Genomic DNA, 22,745 nt, shown 5'->3' on the forward strand with positions numbered 1-22,745 from the left:
ATCATATCAGACAGTTATGTTTGTCCTGTTTAGTGTTAAAACAGATTTACAGAATTTGACCATTATACATTAAAAGAGAGAAGTACTCAGAAATTTAAGCCCCTTCTGTTTTTAATAATTAAGGATCACCTTTTGCAGAATCTCACAGACTGGTATATACCATAGAAAGGTATAAAAGTGGTAGGGTTTGTGGTTTGCGTCGATATAAAGAAAGAAGGGATACAAATTATCATCCAGTATTTCGTTTGATATCCTTAAATCCTATTAAAATAATTATATTTTTTTCATATTCTATGCCTATATTTAAGCACTATGATTCGTAGAGCAGAACAACAGAAATATTATCCACTTTTCTCAGGAGTCATATGCTCTGACATGCTTGCTGATACCATCTTCGATACTAGAGGATAAAAAAACAGCACAAAAACTACATGCCTGAAACTCGATGTACCAATACTGTGCTGCTACTTCAGAGTCAATGCTGGTACTGACTGCACCAAAAACAGGTCAGAAGTATAAAAGGCAACTGCTTTAAGCCTTTTATGATCATAACACCTTCCACCCTCCTTGTGCTTTGAGGCACAGTCTATTAATATCAGGTGTCTGAATAATTTCAGAAGGGTCCAGAGCTTTTTCTAGTAATAGGCTTGTATTTACTAGATGGGTTCACAGGTTTCCCGTAAAGATTTTTGTCTGCAAAAAATCCAAAAAAGCTTACAAACCATTATGCTAGCTAGAATAGGGAGCTGGCTAAGAAAGTCATGCTCTTTCTAGGGATTGAATAGGCCTTACCTCACCACCAAAACAGCTCATCATCCACTCTGCTTCATTATAGATTTGCACAATTAACTTCACCAGAAAGGGTGAGAAGGAAAGTAACAGTGATCATGGGAATTTTGCAATTCTTACGTATCAGCTATGCAGAATAATCCCTATCTGGGCCACGTCAGATGGCTAATAACCAAATTTCAGAGGTGGACAAACTTTATTGTGGATGGTAAGACAAGTTCAGCTAGCCCTGAGCATGTTCCAAGCTTATCTACACAGAGAACAAGCTCTGAACATCTCTACATATGATACCTGTAGCCCAAAATAAGAGTTCCTTATTCTGGTTTAAGTTCCGTCCACCAGAACTTAAAATAAAAAGAAATAAAAGAATGAAGAGTGTCAGCTCTCCCTGATTAGGTTCATATTTTACTTTGCCCAAGTTTCACATAGTTCCCTTTAAACGAACTCTAACAGAACAGAACATCCGATTCTCATATTTCTCCCCACTAACCCAAACAAATGTTTTGGTTGCAATGTTGTTATCAACTATCTTAAAACGAGTCTTACTCCACAGATTTTCCAAAAATATTCTAATGAAGTTAAAAGCAATCTTTTCCTTCCATAATGCACGTTACTACAGGAAAACAGGAATGAGGGCAGCAACAGCAAACTCATTAGGCTCTCATAACTATGTACAACGTATTTCAGAGAATGTCAGGCTTACAGGAGGCAGCCACTTTAGAATATGCATGCGAAAAAGTTAAAATGCCTATGATATTTTTCTTCCTACTTAAGTTTGTTAAAAATGCCAGTACTAATATGCTCTTCTGCATGGCACAGGGCATGCAATCTTACCCAGCAGTTCATTAATCACGAGCAAGGGCAGCTTATGATAGACTACAGGCACTGTACAGCCTTTTAAGAACTGTCCTGGAGATTGTATTAAGCAAATATTCTGAAAACTTAAAGATATCCTTATCGCGTGGTACGCCTCCTTGTGTTTTCGCACACAAAAACAGTAATACAGCTGTACATACCACAGGTTCCCAGCCAAGCAATAACTTTGCTTTTCTGATGTCAGGTTTTCGTTTCTGAGGGTCATCCTGTGCTTCTGAGAGAAACTGGATTTCACTCCCACTGCCTATCAAACAAGAGACTGTGCGTTATCATCTGCAATTCACTATGCTTTGCATTTATGTCTTTTCTACCTACTGAAGCATTAGGTCTCTCTGCCGTTTTCTGCTTTGTAATCGTACCACTGAAACGCCTTCCACAGACACAGCTGCATTGTATGCAACAGCTGGGTGAACCAGCTGCCCTACAACAGCACGGATTCACAAAAACATTTCACAAAGATTTCAGCATGGATTCACAAAAGGGAAGTCATGCTCGATCACTTGAATAACCTTCTCTGATGAAATAACTGCCTCCGTAGATAAGGGGAGAGCATCCACTTTGACCCCAGTGAGGCTTTTGCCATTGTATCTGTAAGATCCTTCTAGACAGGCTGCTGACATACAGCTAAGAGGCCAGATCCAGAGGGTGCTGGTGAGTGACACAAAGTCTAGTTGGAGGCCCGTAACCACTGATGTACCCCAGGGGTCAATACCAAGTGGCTGGTACACCAATACCAGGACTGTGCTGTTGTCCAGCATTCTTAACACACTAGAAACCGGCTGACAGAAACCTCACAAAGCTCATCAAAAGGACTTGTAGAGTCCTGTATGTGGGAGGATCTGATCAATGTGGTTAAGTATCTGAATGGAGGGTGTGAAGAGGATGGGGCCAGACCCTTCTCAGCAGTGCTCCAAGACAGGATGAGAGGCAACAGGCACAAACTGAAACAGGTGGTTCCTTCTGAGGATAAAGAAACACGTTTTTACTGTGAGGGTAACTGCTGAATGGAACAGGTTTCCCCAAGAGGTTGTGGAGTCTCACTCCTTGGAGGACTTCAAAACCACCTGGACATGGTCCTGAGCAGCCTGCTCTAGGTGGCTCTGCTTGAGCTGGGGGGTTGGACCAGACGGCCTCCAGAGGTCCCCTCCCACACCTCAACTGTTCTGTGATGCTGTGAGCGCTTTTGCCTTGCGAAAAGACTTCACTTGTTCTTTGCTCATACTTCTCAGTCTGATTGTTCAATACCCACAGTACTTGTCTTTCCTCATGACAAGACGCATATAGGACAACTTATATAATGAAATCTAGCAAACAGTTTACGTGCCATTTTACTGTGAGATTTTATGGATGTAGAATTAAATTGCCTCTCCAGGCAGATTGAAACAAGTCAAGCTGTTTGTGAACAGACAAGGTAAAGATTATTTCATCTGCCAGGTGGGTTTGGTGCTGTGATTTTCAATTTCCCTCCCTGATCTGTAGACTCAAACGTTTTCCAGTGGGGATAGTCCTCTATTAGAAACATCACATGCATCAGCTTCTGTACTGCATGTTTGAACCTGTCTTTTTCAGGCAGCTTTTATAGATCCCTCAGAAGCACTGGTGGAGTCTACAGATTAAAAACCCTTGGCTAACGGCACCAGCATGCTTCATCTCATGAGGAAGCCACATTAGAGGACTGCGCACAGCCATTTGCTTCCATTCTTGAGAGTTCTGATTTGCTACAGATATCAGAGCAAGTACGAAGGGAAAGCCACAGTATTTTCTTCCAAGCCACAAACAAGGGAGGAGCTGGCATTGCTTGCACAAGTCACTGGTAGATCAAAGAAAAGTAGAGAAAGACTGTCACCACAGCATGAAGCTTTTTAATGGTAATTGAAGGAGAACAGCCTGCATGATTGTGAAGAACCACCTTGCTGAAGTATCCATATTTCAGCTAGGATGTAAGATGTTTTCACAGCATGCAGTGAGGAAGACTCTTCACTTTTAGGTAATTATCTAGTAACTTGCATAAACATGTAAAATTACTGGTATAGATCACACAGACACAGAAAGAATGTATTCATTCAACTATTCATGCAGTCTTTTACATACAGTTCAGAGGATTTGGATTATCTAGTTAGTATTTAATTATATGGTCAGGATACAATTGACTTTGATAAGGTTATTAAGAAATCCAAAGACCAATTAAATTATCCATATATTACATACACTAATCAAGAAATAATAATCTTAACAAAGAGTGCTTCATGAGCTTCATTGAAGAATTACTCATACTCACCAACAAGTTTTTTAATTAACTGGGCAAACTCTAGGATAGTGTGCTCTTCTGGGTTTCCCTGGAAATGGGAGGAATATTCATTACAACAGCAAGTGAACACCTTAAGACATGTTAGCTTTCTGATATGAGACAGTTCTAAAAAGGTCATGTTAAACTGAAAAAGCTCAACATTATACCTCATTTCTATTCTAACTGACAAGCTGAATATTCATTAGAAAAGCTGCCCTCCATCACATTTGCCTTGGTAATTCAATGTATGAATGGAGGTACCCAAAAATCAATATGTAACGAATGGGCAAACGCACCTCTTAATTACAGTAATGCTACGTGCTCCAATTCAGGAGCCCACACAACCACATCATTGGTTCGAAGTATGGACTCAAGAACTTTGCTGAGCTGAGGACAGACAATATAATGAAGACTTCATTTAAAGAAGAATGCCAAGTTCGCAGTTCACCCACATTGGAAAAAGCAACCAATTTCACTGCAAACAATTGCTTCTGAATTTACTGCATCTTGCATAAAAATAAGTATTTGGGCTACCTGCTTTCCTATACAATATTGCTCTTAATGCTCACATTATTTTTCAACCAACCTGCACATAAGAAACATCTCAACATCTCGGAATAAAACATTGAAAGCTTCCTGTTAGCATTAGCTCATCTTCATCAGACTCAACTCCTTCCACCTTTAGAATTCCTTGTTTTAACACACTTCTTAATACATCTTGTTTGACCTGCAGCTAAACATTTAGCTATATACAGATCTAAAAGCTGAGTTTTCTGGAGGCAAAACATGTGATGGGGCTAAAAAATATCAACATTTGGATAGAAACACAGAAATGAACTTACAGCCACAATTGAAAAAAAAAAAGAAAAAAAGAAAAATCAAGTGAACTGCCCTGCGGAGTTGAGTACTTGATTTGGCAAAAGTTGACATACATAGAATTGACCTAGCATATGCATCCTTTTTGTACTGTTATATCCACTGCTGAGGATAAGCGATAACAAATGGGACAAAGCAAACATCCTATTTAAAAAAATTTCTAAGCAACCTTAATCAATATTAGAAAATTACACAATCAAATACTATCCCATTTTCCTCCAATCAAAGCTAGTACGAAGTGATTTCCATTTGTTCAGAGATAAGAGCTTCAGTGCTTTTAGAGTTCAATTATTTTCTTGGTTGTATTTGGCATCCTGTTCTATTTTTTTCTTTCATATTCTAATTACGTGAATTTTCTTGCTAAACCAAAAAACAATATAGCAAATTTCTCATCTTCTTGAAACTATCACATCTCAACACCTAGGTGCTCATTCTTCATATTTATAAAGAGAACACAGGGTTTATTCATAATGGAAAGAGATTTTTTGCTTTGTTTATTTCTTCTAGAAATCAGCATCAGTAACAGGGAGGAAAACAGAGGATGTTGGCTCCTGTACAGTAAACACAGTGGAGTGGAGCTCTCATACTCACCAAGTTGACAGGACTGCTGACATTGCTGTTCATCAAGGCCACCAACCCATTCACAAGATCACTATAAAAAGGGAAGAACAGATTGAGGCAATTTCCACTTCCCTATAAATAATGTTCTTGTCTAAAAAGAGAGCTGCCTCCACAGAGCTCCAGTAAAGCAGATCAGTCAGCTGAGAAATGCTGAAATCAGATTTACAGCATATATTTCAAGGGGTGCATGTTTCCTTAGTTATTTATTCCACAGTCCCTGTTGTAAGATACACTGAATTACAGGTTATTTTTAAAGGGTGATTATGTCTGGGATATAATGGCTACAATTCCTCTGAGCACATGAAAGAAAATCAAGAAAAACTACATTATTCAGAAACAATTAATAACTTCTCTTTGCTCCAGTACCCAAACTTAACAGAAGCCCGTTTCAAACAGATTAAGTTGTTAGACAGAGGCACATGACACCACCACTACCTGCTTTGCAGTTTGTTTTTTGAAGTGTCTTCTCACTTTCAGAAAATTTTAAGACAATTTTATTAAAAGGAGTATTTTGGTGTTACCTTCCCCCAGAAAATAACCCAAAGTTATTTTGGATTATCAGCAAATTTATCAGCTTATTCCTGGACACACAAATCCAGGTATCTTTCATTACAGCTTAAAATCACGAAAGGAGTGGATGCTTTGAACTGATCTGGGTTTCCATAGCTTCTATCAACACTGTTATTACTTTCAGCAGAGGGGAAGAACAACATTTCCACCAAGTGCAGCATGATGAAAGCAACCCAGAAGCCTGGCTCTGAAATTTAGCAAGCGAGACAGAAGACTCTAACGCCTAGATTCACTTTTCATTAGTTCAAATACATTCTGGCCTTGCTTATGCTGCAGATGTTATCTACAGCAATACCTCCTCAGCCTGTTCCTTCCCGCAGAAGGGAATAATACAAGCAATACAATAATGAAATATGTAATACACATATAGTACCCCGAAAAACACAAGGTGGCAGTATTGCATTAAAACTCAAGGACTTAAACTGCTCAGACTTAAAGTAGCATCAAAAACCTACCTACCAAGTACTTGCTGTCCCTCTAAGGGAAGAGCACATTACTATTTTAATTCAAAGCTCTGAACCAACTGATGTGTTATTTCCTGATATTTTAGGAAACTTCAGTGTCTCCATTCTAAAAGTAAAGCTTGCCTAAAAATGAAAATAATTTCTTTTATTGATTAAAATGAAGTACAAACTATGTAGCCAAGCTCAAAGAACCATCAAGTGAAGCAAATAAATATCAGACAGCATGAACAAGGCTTACCTGACGTACTGGAAAGCCCTTGTCTGAGTTCCAGGTCCATAGACCTAAAACCAGATGAAAATTAGAGAAGTTACAGAAGTGTAAAAGTCCTCCCTAGCGCAATTATCTTTTCCCAGTAAGAAGTCCAAAGGAAAAGCACCTGAGACACAAGCTTTGTGTTACAGAAATGGAAAAAGATGTGTTTGCAAAGTCTTTTGGCAAAGGATCAATTCTTTGAAGGTCTTTTTGTTCCTGGAAGTGTCTCCGGTAAATATACCCTTATGCATCTCATTAATTCAGACTTCTGCATGTAGGCAACATTCTTAGCAGTTTAGGACACAGCGATGCTTTGTCCTCTCCTGGAACGTTGAAAAAGGCTGTAGCATGCACTCAACCAGAAAAGAGCACCAAATATTTAGAGCAAACCTCAGAATACTAAGATGTGGTTACGACAAGCAATTTTTATTTGCTCTTTAACAACAGCCAACTTCAAAGAGACCACCAAACATTCATGGTCTTTAAAAAAAAATAGTAAAGAAAAAAATAGCAATAAGTGTTTCAAGGAATCAGTACACCACCAAAAAAATCATGCAGCTCTCTAAATATTACTACCTGAAGAAATGGGAGGTAGAATAATTTCTAGTTGAATATGACTCCCAGAATCATCTGTACGGATTTTTTTTTTCTCCAAAATCATGGTGTGCGTGTGTGTGTGTTCTCTGGTTATGCGTTAACACTTTCGAGCAAGAAAGTTGTTTAAGTTCAAAAGAGACGTTAAAGCATACTTAAAATGCACATAACAGTATCAGACTTTTTTTGTTTACAGTTTAATTGTGTGCAGTACTAAACATAAATAAACAAATACTTAAATTCTGAAAGTTATGGGCAGGCATATTTAAATGGGGAAAACACTTAAATTTGAGTGAGGACACATACATCTTACCACCAAACTGCTACAACAGAAAAGCCTTTTGGAATAACAAAATTGAAAGCATGTTTGCTTTCTTAGGAGACAGGAAAGACAGCAGAATTGGTATACAAGCCATCATTTGTTGCTTGTTAAGCCTGCTGTCTGTGGCAGATTCAAAGTCCAAAGAATTCACATTTCAGTAGGCACTGGGTAAGATCCTGAGGATTTGGGTGTTTAAGCATTTACCTAATAATCCACTGAGAGAAATATAGTAAGAGAACACATCAACAGCTTGGTGGCCTCTCAAAGCAAACAGGAATTGCATTTTATGTACATATAAAGCTTCCTGTTTGCCTTGTTTTGGCTCATGGAATATGTTTTATACAACTAAGTCATTTGTGAATGATTTGTGCAAAGTCACCCAACGTGGCTACCTCTCCTACATGCAGGTAGTAGCTGGAAAATACAATGCAGTTTTCCCCTTTTAGTTTCTCTTAATAAATCCTTCCTTTACAACAATAAAATGCAATGACGGTCATGTCTGCATAGGCTGTAATTTCTTAAAGGCAGGTAGTTAAAAAGACTGTTTGCACTTTGTGAGATCGATTTACTCCACTTGAACAACTACTTTGAACCAAGAGATTGAGCACATGTGGTTTCTAAAAAGGTCAATACTAGATATTCCTGTCAGCCAAATTCTGTGATAATACAAGAGTACAAATTTTTTTGGTCTCAACTACTGCTCCTTGATGATAATTCATTTTATTTGACCTGGTTAGCTAAACAACTCTCCCCTTAGCCCTCTTCTCATGTACAGTCATTTTTAATGGCAGAGTGTTACTCCCTATGGAACAGTGATGCTAGGCAAAATCCTTTATTTTATCCTCTATTACCTTCTTGATAAAGTCTAGACAGCTTTGCAGTTACAACAGAAGAAAAAAAAATTGCCTCCCAAAGAACAGCACTGACTCTAGACTTACTGATGGTCTGAAATATCCCAAGGATTACATGTTTTAAAACATGATAACTACTCTATATTTAATAATGGAGTAAATTTCCAAAAAACTTCCAGGTAGTGTTTTCACCCAGTTCTAGTTATAAAAGATTACAGGACTACTTTCAATAAAACTTGAGCAGCTCGGATAAAAAAGTGTTTTAGAAGCCAAATACAGCAAAAGCTCACTACATCCATGCACTAGGGGAGCAAACATAACAGATGGAAGAACCTTCTGATCTTTTATAGGCTAGATAAGCTTTCTAAATATCATTTATTAGCTCAAACTTTATGCCCCAGGACACTATCCTGGAAGCATACGGTACTGGTAAATAAGTATATGGTTACACATATGTATTTTGATACAGCCAAGTCCTTCAAGAATCAGAAGTCTCAAAGCACAAAGCTCCATCTCTCGTCTGCTTCCATTTGCTTACTGTCTTGCAACAAACAGAACCAGCCTCAGCCTGCAGCTTGCTTTTGGGAGATGCCTGAGTGGGTAAGAAAAGGAAACTCTCTACAGGAAGTTTTTCGATGTTTTGAGAGGAAAAATAATCCCATGTGGATTTTTGTACTGTGCACTTGCTTTGGTTTAAGTTACTATGATAGATGTGGGCAGTCTGATGGACTGCTTGCTGCACTGTAACGTCAGAAGGATCACATCAAGAAAGGACTGGTTCAGGGACTTGCCTTTTACAAACATTTCTTCTATCCCACAAAGCATTACAGATCAGTCCCAAATCTAGGGCACCATCAAACAGATGGAAAGAACAAAGCAGTTTTCAGGCAACTAATTACCCTGGCTGCATGGTGGCTGGCACAACATTCATGTTTGAAAAGTGCGTATTTCTGTCAAAGCTTTGCATTTTTCATCAATAACTAGTTGTTTCTGAGACACAAGGAATGAAATTTTGAATGCTGCAAGCAAAAACAAAAAGGAAGCATCCCTATAATTTCTTCCAGACAGACAGCCTTGCTAACGGATCCTCTGATCTCGAAGCTTACTAATTAATACACACCCTCAGTCTAGGCAAATTTACTGCCTGGAAAAACATTTATTCCCAAATAAATTACAGTAGCTGTGCTAATATACAGACAGGAAATGGAGTCTCACTATATCATAATTCACTTCATTCTTGCCACGATCTGAGGTGTGTGTGTGTGTGTGGGGGGGGGGGGATCAGAATTTATTGTTGATGTACGACACTCAAACATTTCAGATCATATTTTAGTGCAGTTTTGCCACAAAAAGAACCCATGGGGCTGGTCTCTTGAGATGAGCTTTCAGTAGTACAAAATGTAAAATTCCAGCCAAACAAAAAAAATAAACAAGAGTTGACTACTTATTTTTGATGACTATTAGCAAATAACGTCTCCTCCTCCTCTGATTGCTTAAGATCACAGTCCCAGCACGTAAACTGCAGAAATTATGTTGGCAAATGCTTATTTCTAAACAGGTAGGGCACAAATTCATGTGGCAGACTCATTTCCCCAACACCCGTACTAAACACGTTGTTGTGCAATTAGCCTGTTCAGTGCTGAAAAGACTCCTGTCAGTACAGACTAGGCACGCTGGCTCACAGGTTTGTCACCTACCCCAGACTGAGCCCTGGCATCCGCAGTCTCAGTGCTGGCTCATATGATGGTTTCAGGTTTTGCCCTACAAGAATCAAAGTAGCGGGAGTTGCCAAAGAATTTTCATCTTTTCCCTCCTTGATCGTCTTCAACTTCCTAGAGGAAGTCCTGGTTGAACTGTGGATTTTACAGACTCCAACAGAAAGAATGCTATCTCTGTCTCAAGACAGTTGTCCTGCGGAGGGGCAACTTTTTAGTTATTTATCAGCTATTTAACAGTTAGCAGGTACTTTTTAGTGATTAATCAGAACAAGAGTACAGAAGCCTTTGAGTGGTGTCCTGGCACTTCACTCTTCTAATCTAGGCAGCATTAAGAAATGAGTATGAAATTCTGTTGTGTGTCTCTCACACTGCAAATGCTTCCCTGAGTTTACAGCCCATCTCAGATTCCAAATTACTTCTCCCTATTTCAGGATGTCTCCTCACATTTATTTTATACATACTTAATACTTTATAACAATAAACTAAACAGGATTAGGACATAGAATCATTTAGGTGGGAAAAGTCCTCTAAAATCATCAAGTCCAACTGTTAACCTAGCACTGATAAGTCTACCACTGAACCGTGTCCTGACATAGGTCAGGCACTGTCCGTATTGCTAAACTACCAGCAGCATCTTTGGCAGAATTCTGGCCCATGCCAGCTCTTGCTCTCCCAAACAATGCTGTGACATCGTTTAAGTATTATCAAGAGCCAAGAACCATTCCCAGCAAACAGTCTGGATGTAGCAACTTGTTTTGAAGGCAGGAAAATTTAGCTCTATAGATGCGGGCCATCTATACCACACCAGTTGTCAATGGTAACAAAACCCAGTTCTGGCCTGCTTTCTTGATGATGTAGCTTGAAGGCGTTTAATGTTATGTTACTCCTAGAAAATTTAGGCTGATAGCCAAGCTTCCAAAAAGACATTTTGATTCGTAACTTCCAGAAATAGTTCAGATACAGTTCTTCAACAGGAAGAAATACAAAACTGTGATTCTTTAAACCTGACCACATGGAAGAGTTGTGACAGACAAGAGATTCAAGTTCAGGATATACTTTCAGGAAATACTTTCTCAGATCGCAGCTGGTAGCCTTGTTTCTTTCTGGGAAAGCAATATCAATACAGAGCACACCCTCAGACGTATAACTATATATGCTTGAGCTTGATATATTGAAAAATTATATCTTTGGGGGTGGGGTAACCTCCATGTTTTCTAAAATCCAGACTCCCTCACAGCACACAAGCTTACGATACACAGACATACGACTCTTGACATCACTGACAGGTCATTACTTACTGTTAGTGGTTCTCCCTGGAGAGCCTGTAGGATAAAATTACTGACAACTCTACCATCATTCATATGCATTCGAGGACCAAAGGTATTGAATATTCTGGCAACCCTCACTTCAACTCCTTCCTGTGGGCAAAGAAAAAGGAAATGTTACTACCTTAGTAAGAGTCTCTTTCTTCCTAAAAGTGCAAATTCACTTTCCCCTATCCAAAAGCTTTCTTAGAATCCTTCCTACAGTTTTAAAACACATTGTTTTCTCACAATGAAACACTTCTAACATCTCATCAACGCTACTGGAAACTGCAGTGCATACAGCAAGACAATTTATGCTAGTTCTCAGTATTTGTAATGCAAATTCTAAATCAGTGTAAGAACAGCTGATGATTTCAGCACAGGCATTTTCTTCTAACAAGAACTTTACGATTTTCATTAGCACCCATCCAACAACAATTTATTCCACCTGGGGCTTATGTAGATTTTTTTTTTTCAGGAAAGTGAAATCTCACAATCATCAGATTATAATACCAGGGTAACATTTCCAAAGATTAGAAAAATTGTGTGCTTCAGGTTAAGTGTCCTTACCAATGCTATAAAGTGGCTTTGTAACCACAACCATAATGTTGCTTAACTCCCTGCTACTTATTAAACTGTGTAAATTCATGCATTATAATCCAGGTCTCTTCAGTACCTTAATGTTTTTTTTTTTCTCCAAAACACATTTCTGTCATTCCCAGAACACCTTTCTGGAGGATATTTTGCAAAACTTCAAAGCAAAATGCAATAAACGTGAAATTGGAAAGCCTCTGGACAAAGCGTTTTAACAATGGGAGACTGCAGGTGAGAAGTAATCTCTCTCCAAGTGTTTTCTGTTTATTGACACTTACTCACTTGGACAAGACACAGTTCATGATAAAGCCCACAAGAAGGACGCTTGGCCTTTGTGAGCTAAAGCATGCATTTTGGCTATGGATGAGTTCACAGCAGCACGGTATGCTGTAAGGAGATGCTACCATGATAGATACAAGGCAGGGAGGAAGCTTTTAACTTCAGCCCAGTTTTATGCATCCTCTTCATACTCCCTGGTCCTTCCTCCTCCCAGAAAAATCCATCCTTGCATCAATCACCAGAAACACTTTTTGACTAAGCAAACTTTCTGCTGCTGATTCAACTGAACCAGTTGCACTCAAAGGCACAAGCTTCTGGAGCTACAGACACTCAGTTATTCCTTCAGATGATACACGCAACATTTCGTATTATCTTCTGGAGCTCCAAGTGATTCATAAACAAATTAATACTTAAAACAATTTTTGTGAAAGCAGTAGCATTAACGTTTTATAAATGGGAGAGTCAGAGAGGCAAAGACACATTTAATGCTTTAGATATTACTTGGTGTTGACAAATGGGAAACACCAAGTAGTAAAGGTAAAGCCCAGCATCCCTGGTATGGAGAACGCTAAGCAACATCAAGCTCTGCTTACCTGCAAGTAAGGTTTCATGAGCAAATGCTATTTATATTTGCAGGCATATCGTAATCTAACACTAACCAAGCAGATAACTTGTGCCATATGAAAAGCTACAGTCTTGCGTCTTGTTACACATCAAGCTTGCATCCACAACAGAGCCAAAAAGTAGCCTCACAACACCCACTTCACCCTGCTGAGATACTCTGGGAAGAGCAGAGCCCCTTTCCATGCAAAATGCATCCACTGGGAACATGTTCTTCACTTGCAATTAGAAAAATATGTCAAAAAATACACCTCCAGCAGCATGTTACAGAGCCATTGCCTTCACTGTATCTGAAAATATACTCTGATGGAGTTTCTTGTTCTTCTGCTTTCCCCAGCACTCAGTCTTAAAAGGAGACTGACTCCTCCAGGGAGGGATTGTATTTCACATAGGCTTTCCAGATATTGCCATTACTAACAAGTACTGAAAATGAGACACTTGGAAGCTAAAGCTAGTACTCAAGATAAAAATAACTCATTAAACAATGCTGACCAAAAAGCCTCTCTTGTACAGCACAAGCTACAGAAGCAGCCTTGTTTTCCAGTATTGGCTGGAAGCTAGTGAGGGATCTAGAAAAGGAAAACAACACATGCTGTATAGGCACTTACTCATAGTCACAGTGAATCCAGTATTTCCTCTCCCTTCTATTTATTTTTTTCCACAAAAAACTGTAATGTTGTCTTTTAAAATGAGTAACTTTTTATTTATAGTGTTGTCTCAAAAAGCTTTTCTCAGCAGCATACGGCTCTGAAAATCTCTTTTCTATGCAGCAGAACATTCATTTGTGCCTGTAAAACTGATCTGTCTTCTCAAAAAGAAACTCTTCCACAAATAGATTTTGGCATCAATACCTTAATAATTGTCCTAAATTTTCTTTTACCATTTCATGAGAATCTCCTTTCAGATCCTTTATGCATGTTCAGTACTTTTTTACCCCTTTTTGTATTAACTGCCTACAAATACTCGTGGTACTCTTACCTATGTGCTGTTACTTCGAATAGCAACATCATATTAATTACAACTGACTACCTCCCACAGTATTCCCACCACCAAAGTCAATCACTTCCCTGGAGTTCTGGCAGTAAGTCAGGTATAATTTTTTATTACTGCCTAGAGAAAGGAGAAAACTACTTTGTCCTATGTTTACTGCTCAACAAAAGAGAGCTTGAGACTAACCCCTGACACCGAGATCAAATGTGGCCAACTGGCTTCTGTCCCCACTGCTTAAGACTATGTCTTCCTCCAGCAGATTATTCAGAGAGCAAGTTCCTTGAGCAACTTAAAAAGAGCCTGAGATCAAACTAATCAAACACAGCACTGGGGGCTATCAAGACACTTCAGTTCACTCTATCACCACCATGGACACAATCACAGAGGCCATGCCTCCAAAGAAGGAAAGGGAAGACAGAAAAAAATGCAGGAAAGACTGTTTCGGCTCACAGAGATTCCTCCGCTGAATAAATGTAAAAGTGGTGGAATACATAAAACCAGGTGGGTACAAGCCAATCATACTGAAGGAACCACCCCAAACTAAACCTCAGAATATTTTACAGCCGTCAGTCAAAAAGCAGCATTAGCTATGCAGTTCCCCCCAAACACGAACAAAGTTTTCCATAGTCTTCAGCATGAGTCTTTGCCAGTTAGTTCTGGAGAACATTGCCCCAGAAAGTTTCAAGTTATCAAGAATGGTATGATAACAATTTAAACAGACCTATTTTGGTTTTACAAGCCTTTTAAGAAAAGTTATCTCCCTGTGTTGACTGTCTCAGAAAACAGATCAATACAGAATATAACCGAAATGCCAAGAGGTTTCGTTACTGAAACATATGCTGTGGCCAAGTTCATAACAGTTTCAGGCAAACTTCTTTCACTAAAAATGTCAAACACTTTCTTCTTTGTGAAGTCTGTGGATGTATCTAAACAGCAAGCAAGAATTAGAATTCCCTGCATATAAAATTAGGGGAAGAAAAGCTGAAATTGTCTTCTCTCCATCAGACAATGAGATTCACTGACAAAAAAAATCTGCCAGGGAAGCCTGGAAAGTTGCACGAATAACACTGTGACCTGACAGAAGTCTATACCAATATTTCAGCTAAAATTACTAAAATTGCTGCCTGCATCCCTTGTTTTATTAGCCACTTTCTTAGAGATTCATATTCTCTCTCATGTGTTTCAGAAATCATTAAATAACTCTGACTTTTTTTTCCCCAAGACCTGAACTGTAACCACAGCACAGTAACTACCAGAGAGTTCACAATGGTTCATCCAGGATGTGTTTTTTGACTTCTAAGCTACCTTATATATATACATATTTATATGTATTGCCTACCGCATAAACAAAATGAGAATTGTTCCTAGGTAACAGTAAGATTTTTGAACTGTTTTGCAAACGTATCCTGATGCTGACATCTGAATTTAATAAATGGTAAGCTCCCAGACGAGCTAGGAAGGGCAATCACAATTGTCTGACTCGAACACAACCAAGGCACACCTTCAGTATGGCTGAATATTACCATGCTTATAAATCACTTCCCAGACTAGAGAAGCTACTGCATCACTTCAAGGTCTCTTCATATCATTATTTTTTATTTCCCTGATACATTTTAGCATTTGCCTCAGCTTGCATGCCTTTTGCATGTAGTGTATATGGCCAATGTAGACACAGGCCTGTTCTAACAACATTTGGATGGGAGATATTGCCACTGGGAAGGGATGTGTACCCATTTAAGTGCATTTATTTATTTAGCATATTCCCTTCAGACAAGGATTTTAACTTTAGTATTTTACTGAACAGCATGGCTTTGGAATGTAAAGAAACAGTTAACATAAACAGTGAAATAAAATCCAGTGAATGAGAGCTTTAACACAGCTTCCAGTAAGGGTCAGAAATACCTGCAAACAAGTAACAGTACATATTCCAAACAACTTAATTTTAGTTTTCTGCTTCATGGAGAGTTCTGCAGAGCTATGTTCATGAATTAGTATGACAAGGACAGTTACAGGTAAAAGGCAATGCCTTGTCCATGGTTTCAGAGCAATAGTGACTGAATGAGGAAGATGCATCTTATAGAAAAAAAAAGGAGGTGTACCAAATTGAAGAAAAACATCAGAAACAACACAGTTTGTATCAAAAGATGAATGCTTCTACGGATCTATTCTTATTCAAACGCTCACTAAACCTATTGATGTGAATAGATCTATAAAAATAAATAATAATAAAAAGCTTAAAGTTTTCTTGACTTCAAAGTTCAGTTTGCACAACAGTGCAACAATAGCAGGAACAAAGGACTAAGTTCTCCATTTACCTGAAGGAAATCAGAAAATGGGACTTCTTATAGCACAGCAGGGAAGGTAAAGGAAAGGAAAAAAAACACAAACTTTGAGCACAGAGACCACAAAAAGCATTCCGACTTTTCTTAGGAAACTGCTTTGTATTTGTTTAGTCCATGGCTTTGACCTTGTCTATGGCACAAAGTTCTTTTGTAATTGTTAACAGCAAAGAGCACATACAAACAATAAGGATACTACAGCACTATTGAAGCCATTTTGTGTGAACAGGAGCAAGAAGACCGGACAATTTTTTCCTGCTTTATTTTCAAGTAATCTGGAAAAATGGTGTCGTTGCACTGACAGAAAAAATCTCCTATTGTATACATGCTGTTTGTGTAACAAAGTTCTGACAACTCAGATGGACTAATATGATTTAGAAACATATTCTAACAATGAAACTGTCCGCTTACAGAGGGGTTCCCTACTACTAATGATCCCATGAGAGGCCAGGCTGCATCTTTATGAGACTGCTTCAGCCATGACATGGTTCTTCTCCCCTTTTTCACCTCACTTCTCCTCAGTGGATGTTAACAATGGATGACCAGAAGGAATGTAAGATGGTGACATAAACAAACAACAAAATCTTAGCATTATTTAATCTCTAAAGTATTAGTTTGCACTACTTGACTTCACTGGAGCATAAGAAAGTTACGATTATCTGTGGCTTCTCTTTTCCAAAGTATAAAAGCATATTTGTGAATCACTCAGTTACAATGGTTGAAAGCAGCACTGTTTCTGCTTTCAAAATGTAGTCAGTTAATAAAGAAGATAAAAGCAACCAACTAACAGTACTTCAAATTTTCAAAGGAACTGCTGCGCTTATTGAGAATATTAATACAACTGTGAGTGTGTGATCTCTCAAACTTTGCAAAGGAAAGGAACTGTGGATTTTTTTTCTTTATGAATTTCATTGACTTGGTATAGAATATCAGGACACTAGCTGTAATGATGACACCTGCACTTCAGGGGTCCCTCAGCAGTAAGAATAGCTGTAGCATTTCATGTCTTCTTTCCTACATTTCCTTCTTTCCTACAGGCAGTGCCTGAGGTGGCTGATTGCCTGCATCACCTTATAGACTACTGCTCCAACCTTTGCCTCACTAGTACTCCTGCATGTGAAACTTCTCTGCACGGCTTCTAAAGAGGTAAAGAGATCCATGATATTATTTATCACTACAGTTTAGTTTTGGCCTAGCATACAATCACCAGTAACCATCATCTCTGGTATTAAAGGACTATTCTCTGGGCTTTTAACTGTTGACCTGATGATATGCAATGATTTGTCTTTCTGTGGCTGAGGGGCAGCCTTTCTCTCTGGCAAGCCAAATGGCCCAGAGGAACCAGCCCCAGAAAAGGGGCCCTCAGCACCCACAACCCTCCTCCTTCTACCACGAGGGCATCTTCCAGGCCGCTCCCAACACAGCCACCTGTGGCCACACGTGCACCACTCCATCACGGAGACTTGCTGAAGTCACAGTGGCCACCACTGCCCTGCCTTTGCTCCGGGCCCTATAAAACAGGACCCCTGCAGATGGCTCACCATTTGCTGAGCTTCTAGGCACTCTGACAGCCAACTTGTGTGGCAGGACGAAGAGCCGAAGCAGCAAGGCGAGCGGCAGGCCTCCTTGGTGTGAGAGGACAGCTATGCAGTCCAACGAAGCACCGAGAAGGAGTGTCGTGGGCAGAGGGAAAGTGCCTGCAGCACAACAGACAGCAGTGCTTGAGGGACCTCTTGAGGGACCTCTGGCACCCAGCCCACAGACACTTACAGACGGTACCAGTGGCACCGCAGCGACACGGGGAACAGGCCACCCCCTCAGCCACACAGCGACAGGGGGCCTGCGCCTTCCCAATGGCACCACGGTGGCATGGGGCAAAGACAGGAGCGGCAGACAGAGAGCTGTGGGGAGCAGTGGTGTGCCTATCGTCCAGAGCACAGTGTGGGACCCAGCCATGGCCGTAAAAGAGACGGCAACATCGAACCCATAGACGGAAATCAACCAAACAGTGGCATGGGACCTCAGTGTGGAACTGGATGACGCCCTGGTTCGGTACCCTGGCCTGAAAACATTCCGAATGGAAGGCATCCCGTGTGGGCAGTCCCGGGCAAGGACTGGCTTGTCCTTCTGCCAAACACCGTGGAGCCCATGGAGATGGATCCACCAGGAGATGTGGAGGAGGCAATGGAAGTGGATCCACCTCGGCCAGAGCAGACCTGGAACTACCCCGGCACATCTTTGCTACCTGCCATCCGAGCGCACAAACAGCGTCGCAGCAGTGCCTGGCGAGCTCCCTACTTGTCGCTCAGGCTCCATCCCAAGCATTAGCTTGGAGCCACCAAACGCCACGGACATCCTGCAGGCTTACCTGCAAGGTGTCCCGGCAATAAAGAACTCTTGACAATTTTCAGCGGTTGTGTGAGTGCTTCTTTCCCTTCCCCTCAGCCCTTGGGTGAGAGGTGGCATCCCTTCTGTGTTCAAGGAAAGGTTGGACATGATGCTTAGGGACACTGTTTAGGGGGTGACATTGGTAGTGGGGTGATGGTTGGACCAGATGATCTTGAAGGTCTTTTCCAACCTTAATGATTCTATGGCTCTATGGTTCTCTTCTGCCCTCATGCTGACAGAGCCACAAGTTCCTGTAAATCCAACTCCATTCTTCCACAAAATCATCAATTCTGCATTTTTTCTTACGCAAACTGCTAGCAAACTTCATATGGCAACATAAAAAAAATGCTGAATGCTTAAAAAAAATCTATAATGAGTATCAAGGAAAGAAAATAGCTAGCAATAATTAGAGAATGTAGGATAAACTCCCAGAAGACATTTAAAAGAGAACTGCTTTATTCCAACATAGCTACGTGTTTTCTATCTAATTACTCAATAACTACATGGTTATTCACTATTGATTGCCTTTTCAGTTGCAATTCAATCAACAGTTTTCATTACCCCTGCATTTCACATCAAGGCTTTTTATGATTACTAAAACCAACTCATTTTGTGAATTAAAGATTAGAGAAAAAAGTGCAACTCTGTATACAACAGGAAATCACCCTAGGGTTGCAATTGCAATGCACTTCCATAATTAACTGATTTCAACATCAGTTTGTGTGCGTTATCCTCTCACATTACTAAAACAAACTTTACCTCTAGTTTGCCTTTTTCTTCTTGAACCTTCACAGTCCTGATTAGAGTATTCTATAAAGTAGACCATAACCCTTGTCCACTTAAATAAGGTAATACTTAACATTTGGTTACCATGACTCAGTTCACTCTATACTCTGAGGAGGACATTTGACGGAATTCTTAATTGGAATTCTAAGTTATTCTAAGGCAATTTGAAAACTATCATCATATCTTGTAAGCTAAGTCCACTTGCTGCCACTGAAGCTTGTAAAGTTGCAGTCAATATGCAAAAAAAAAAAAAAAGGATGAAACAAATGGCAGATGATTAAAATTTTCCCGCACAACTCCACAGTGAGCTGAAGTATAGCTTCAGATCTGGAGAATTTCCTACCATATGAATAGTATAAGAGATATTAAATCTAGTTCACAAAACACCCTTAATATGCTAAGCATTTTAAGTGGTACGAATTTGTATTTACACGTTTAAGCAAATGTACCAGATTACTGCCATACAGATAATGTCAGATTCTGACTAGTATTTAAGTCACAGAGTTGGAGCATTCATGAATTTTGAACTTCTAGGCAGATCCATAATTCTAATCGTATTTTTATAAAAAGTTACGTGCACACTGAATGACAACAACTGAACAAAGCACAAAATTTGCACTGCAATATTATGTGCTTAAGCTTCCCCCTGGCCTCTCCCCCATCCATATTTTATCCTGAAATCCTGTATATATGATTGTTTTGTGCTAGGACACACCTACCTGACACCCCTCCCCCAAAAAAGCAGAATACTCATTTTCATAGTAGAAGTCAGACTTTTCCACTAGCAAAGGATAATATTTCCACTACTGGTAACAGTGTATCATCTAAAAAACAAAAGAAAAAACTCAAAAATATTTCAGAATATTCAGCAGGTGTGACAAGTTCGGGCAGACTCCTAATCTATAATAAAGTACATGGTATCTCTCTCAGAGCTACCCACAGGATAGAGAACTTATGTCCTAAGTTTTCAATTCATGTATGTGTGCACCGCAGTTCCACTTTACAAACCCTTATAACTCTTTGTAAATCCTGAATAGAACTTTTGGGATAGTATCATTACTAATCCTGTGGCTTTAAGATGCAAGGCCCATGGTTTTATAAATGACCTACAGTCTTGCCCTTCTAAAAGAACGTGTGTACCACAAACTCGCAGAAAATTCAGTACCCTACCGAACAAGAATTTCTCGTTAAAAACTGTTATATCCATCATTTCCAAGCCCATGAGGAACGTTCTTCTACAGTGAAATATAGAAGACATCATTCTGAACACAAGCGGTACAACCACATTGTACTTTGATTTTATATTTTAAAATGTTTAATGATTTAAAAGAGAACAAAGTAGACATGAACCTTCAGAATTTCCTTTTGTCTGGCTGAAGAGTTAAGTGAAAATTGCTACATCCTCTGTACTAAAATACCACTCTTAAATTCTTCGCTTTTAAGTTTAATTCTGTCTTCAAGGTGTGTTTTTTTTTTTTAAACAGCACTTAGAATTTTCTTAATTAAAGGCTTAGAATTCTAAAGAATATACTATGTTTGATTGATTTTTACCTTTGTATATTAAAGCTGCAAACACCATGAAACAGGGGTACGGTTTTCTTTAATGTGCCACATTTTCTAATTGAATAGTCTCCCAGAGAGCAGTAGAATAGCAATTAAATAAGATTCACACGCATGTAAAGAATCAATGCTGGGTTAGTTAGTTAGTTAGTAGTTTCTACTTGTTGATTATGAAACCTAGGGAAATTGCCATGTGTCATTTCAAAAATATATTTTAAACTTCATTTTAATCCTCGTGTTACTGTATTTGGCTGAAAAAATGTCTTACATAACTGAGTATTCATACCTTTCATTAAGGGCTATATTAATACCTATCTATTTTTAAGGCATTTCTAAAGCAATTTAGAATATATTGCTCTTATATGTGTACCCATTAAAGAACTTCCTAATTTTTACACATATATTCTGATTTCAATTATGCTCACTAAACATCCCACGTTTATCAGTAACTGCCCTATTCAGCAAAGCATTTCAGCACAAGACCAACTTAGAGCAACTCTTATCTGGCTCCCAAATTAGTAAGGTCATCTTAGTTTAATCTGTCTAAAAACTATTATACTGAGAGACATAATAAGTCTATCAAGAAGACTAAAGCACATTTTCTTGAAGAACACTGTTCATCTGAAATAACAGAATATGGGAACAATAAAACTTCTGCATTAAAGAAAAAACAGATTTTGTAGCCACAGGATGAACATTCCTACTCAAGACATTTTCTTTTGCTCTCCTACCCCTAAATATATATACTGCAGTTTTGCCATACATGTGGTCTTCATTATTATAGAAAATCCACAAAATGTGATACAAATTTAATACCTGCTTCATGTATGCATAGCACATGGTCTCTGCAACGCGCTTTCCTTCATCGTAGCAGGCTCTTGGACCTATTGGATTCACATGGCCCCAGTAATCCTCATTTTGAGGGTGAACTTCAGGATCTATGGAGGAAAAAAAACCTTAAATGATCTTCTATCAGAAAGGTGATTATATATAATGAATCTTCTGGTGGATCACTGATGTTAGATAGTAACAGATTCTCTCTGAACTATACATTAAAAAATATTAAGTTTCAACATAACTCATTAAAAGCATATTCACTAGAACCATGAAAAATGACAATTATAGAACATGCAAGACTCTAGTAAGGTAACCAAGCATAAGCAAACAACAGCCCTGTGCTTTCCGATAGAAGAATGAGAACAGAGGGTTAAATTTAACTCTTCTGTGCAAAGATTACCCACCTCAGAGGCACAAATAAGACCCTAAAGAATTCCATGAAAACATTATAGGTTATACAGAGAGAATTTTTTACTGTATTTGCAAATAAATAAAGCAAAGCGACTTCAAGTTTTATAAAATAAGAGAAAACACAGGAAAAAAAAATGGCAAGACGGAGAAATATTGCATTTCCTAAAGAAAGAGTAGGGTGATATATCACAGTGTACATGCTATGTTTCTTCTGATTTATCCTAAGCACTTTTTTACTAGCCATCACTGGCCACAATCAGGCTAGACAATCCTCTAATTAGATCCAGTGTAGGAGTCAATTACAAAAAAACAAACAACCAAACAAGAGTGCCCTGGGAGGCTCCCAGCGTGTGTCTGCCTGTAGGCTCTATATATTTGAAACAATACACTCACTTTGTTCCATTTCCCCACTTTG

General features: G+C 39.0%; 1 protein-coding gene across 2 annotated transcripts in view; it reads right to left on the bottom strand.

Annotated features, from left to right (window-relative positions):
* UXS1 (UDP-glucuronate decarboxylase 1) overlaps positions 1–22,745 on the bottom strand; it is a 58,156-nt gene that overhangs the window by 1,046 nt on the left and 34,365 nt on the right. For both annotated transcript variants that reach the window (XM_080603758.1, XM_080603759.1), the window contains exons 9-14: positions 21,899–22,020; positions 11,520–11,639; positions 6,722–6,765; positions 5,420–5,480; positions 3,944–4,001; positions 1,806–1,909 (exon numbers count right to left, since the gene is read on the bottom strand). In XM_080603758.1, the coding sequence (XP_080459884.1) occupies positions 1,806–1,909; positions 3,944–4,001; positions 5,420–5,480; positions 6,722–6,765; positions 11,520–11,639; positions 21,899–22,020 (509 nt within the window). The remainder of the gene's footprint in view (positions 1–1,805; positions 1,910–3,943; positions 4,002–5,419; positions 5,481–6,721; positions 6,766–11,519; positions 11,640–21,898; positions 22,021–22,745) is intronic.

Source organism: Anser brachyrhynchus (assembly GCF_964034855.1).
Source record: "Anser brachyrhynchus genome assembly, chromosome: 1".
NCBI lineage: Eukaryota > Metazoa > Chordata > Aves > Anseriformes > Anatidae > Anser > Anser brachyrhynchus.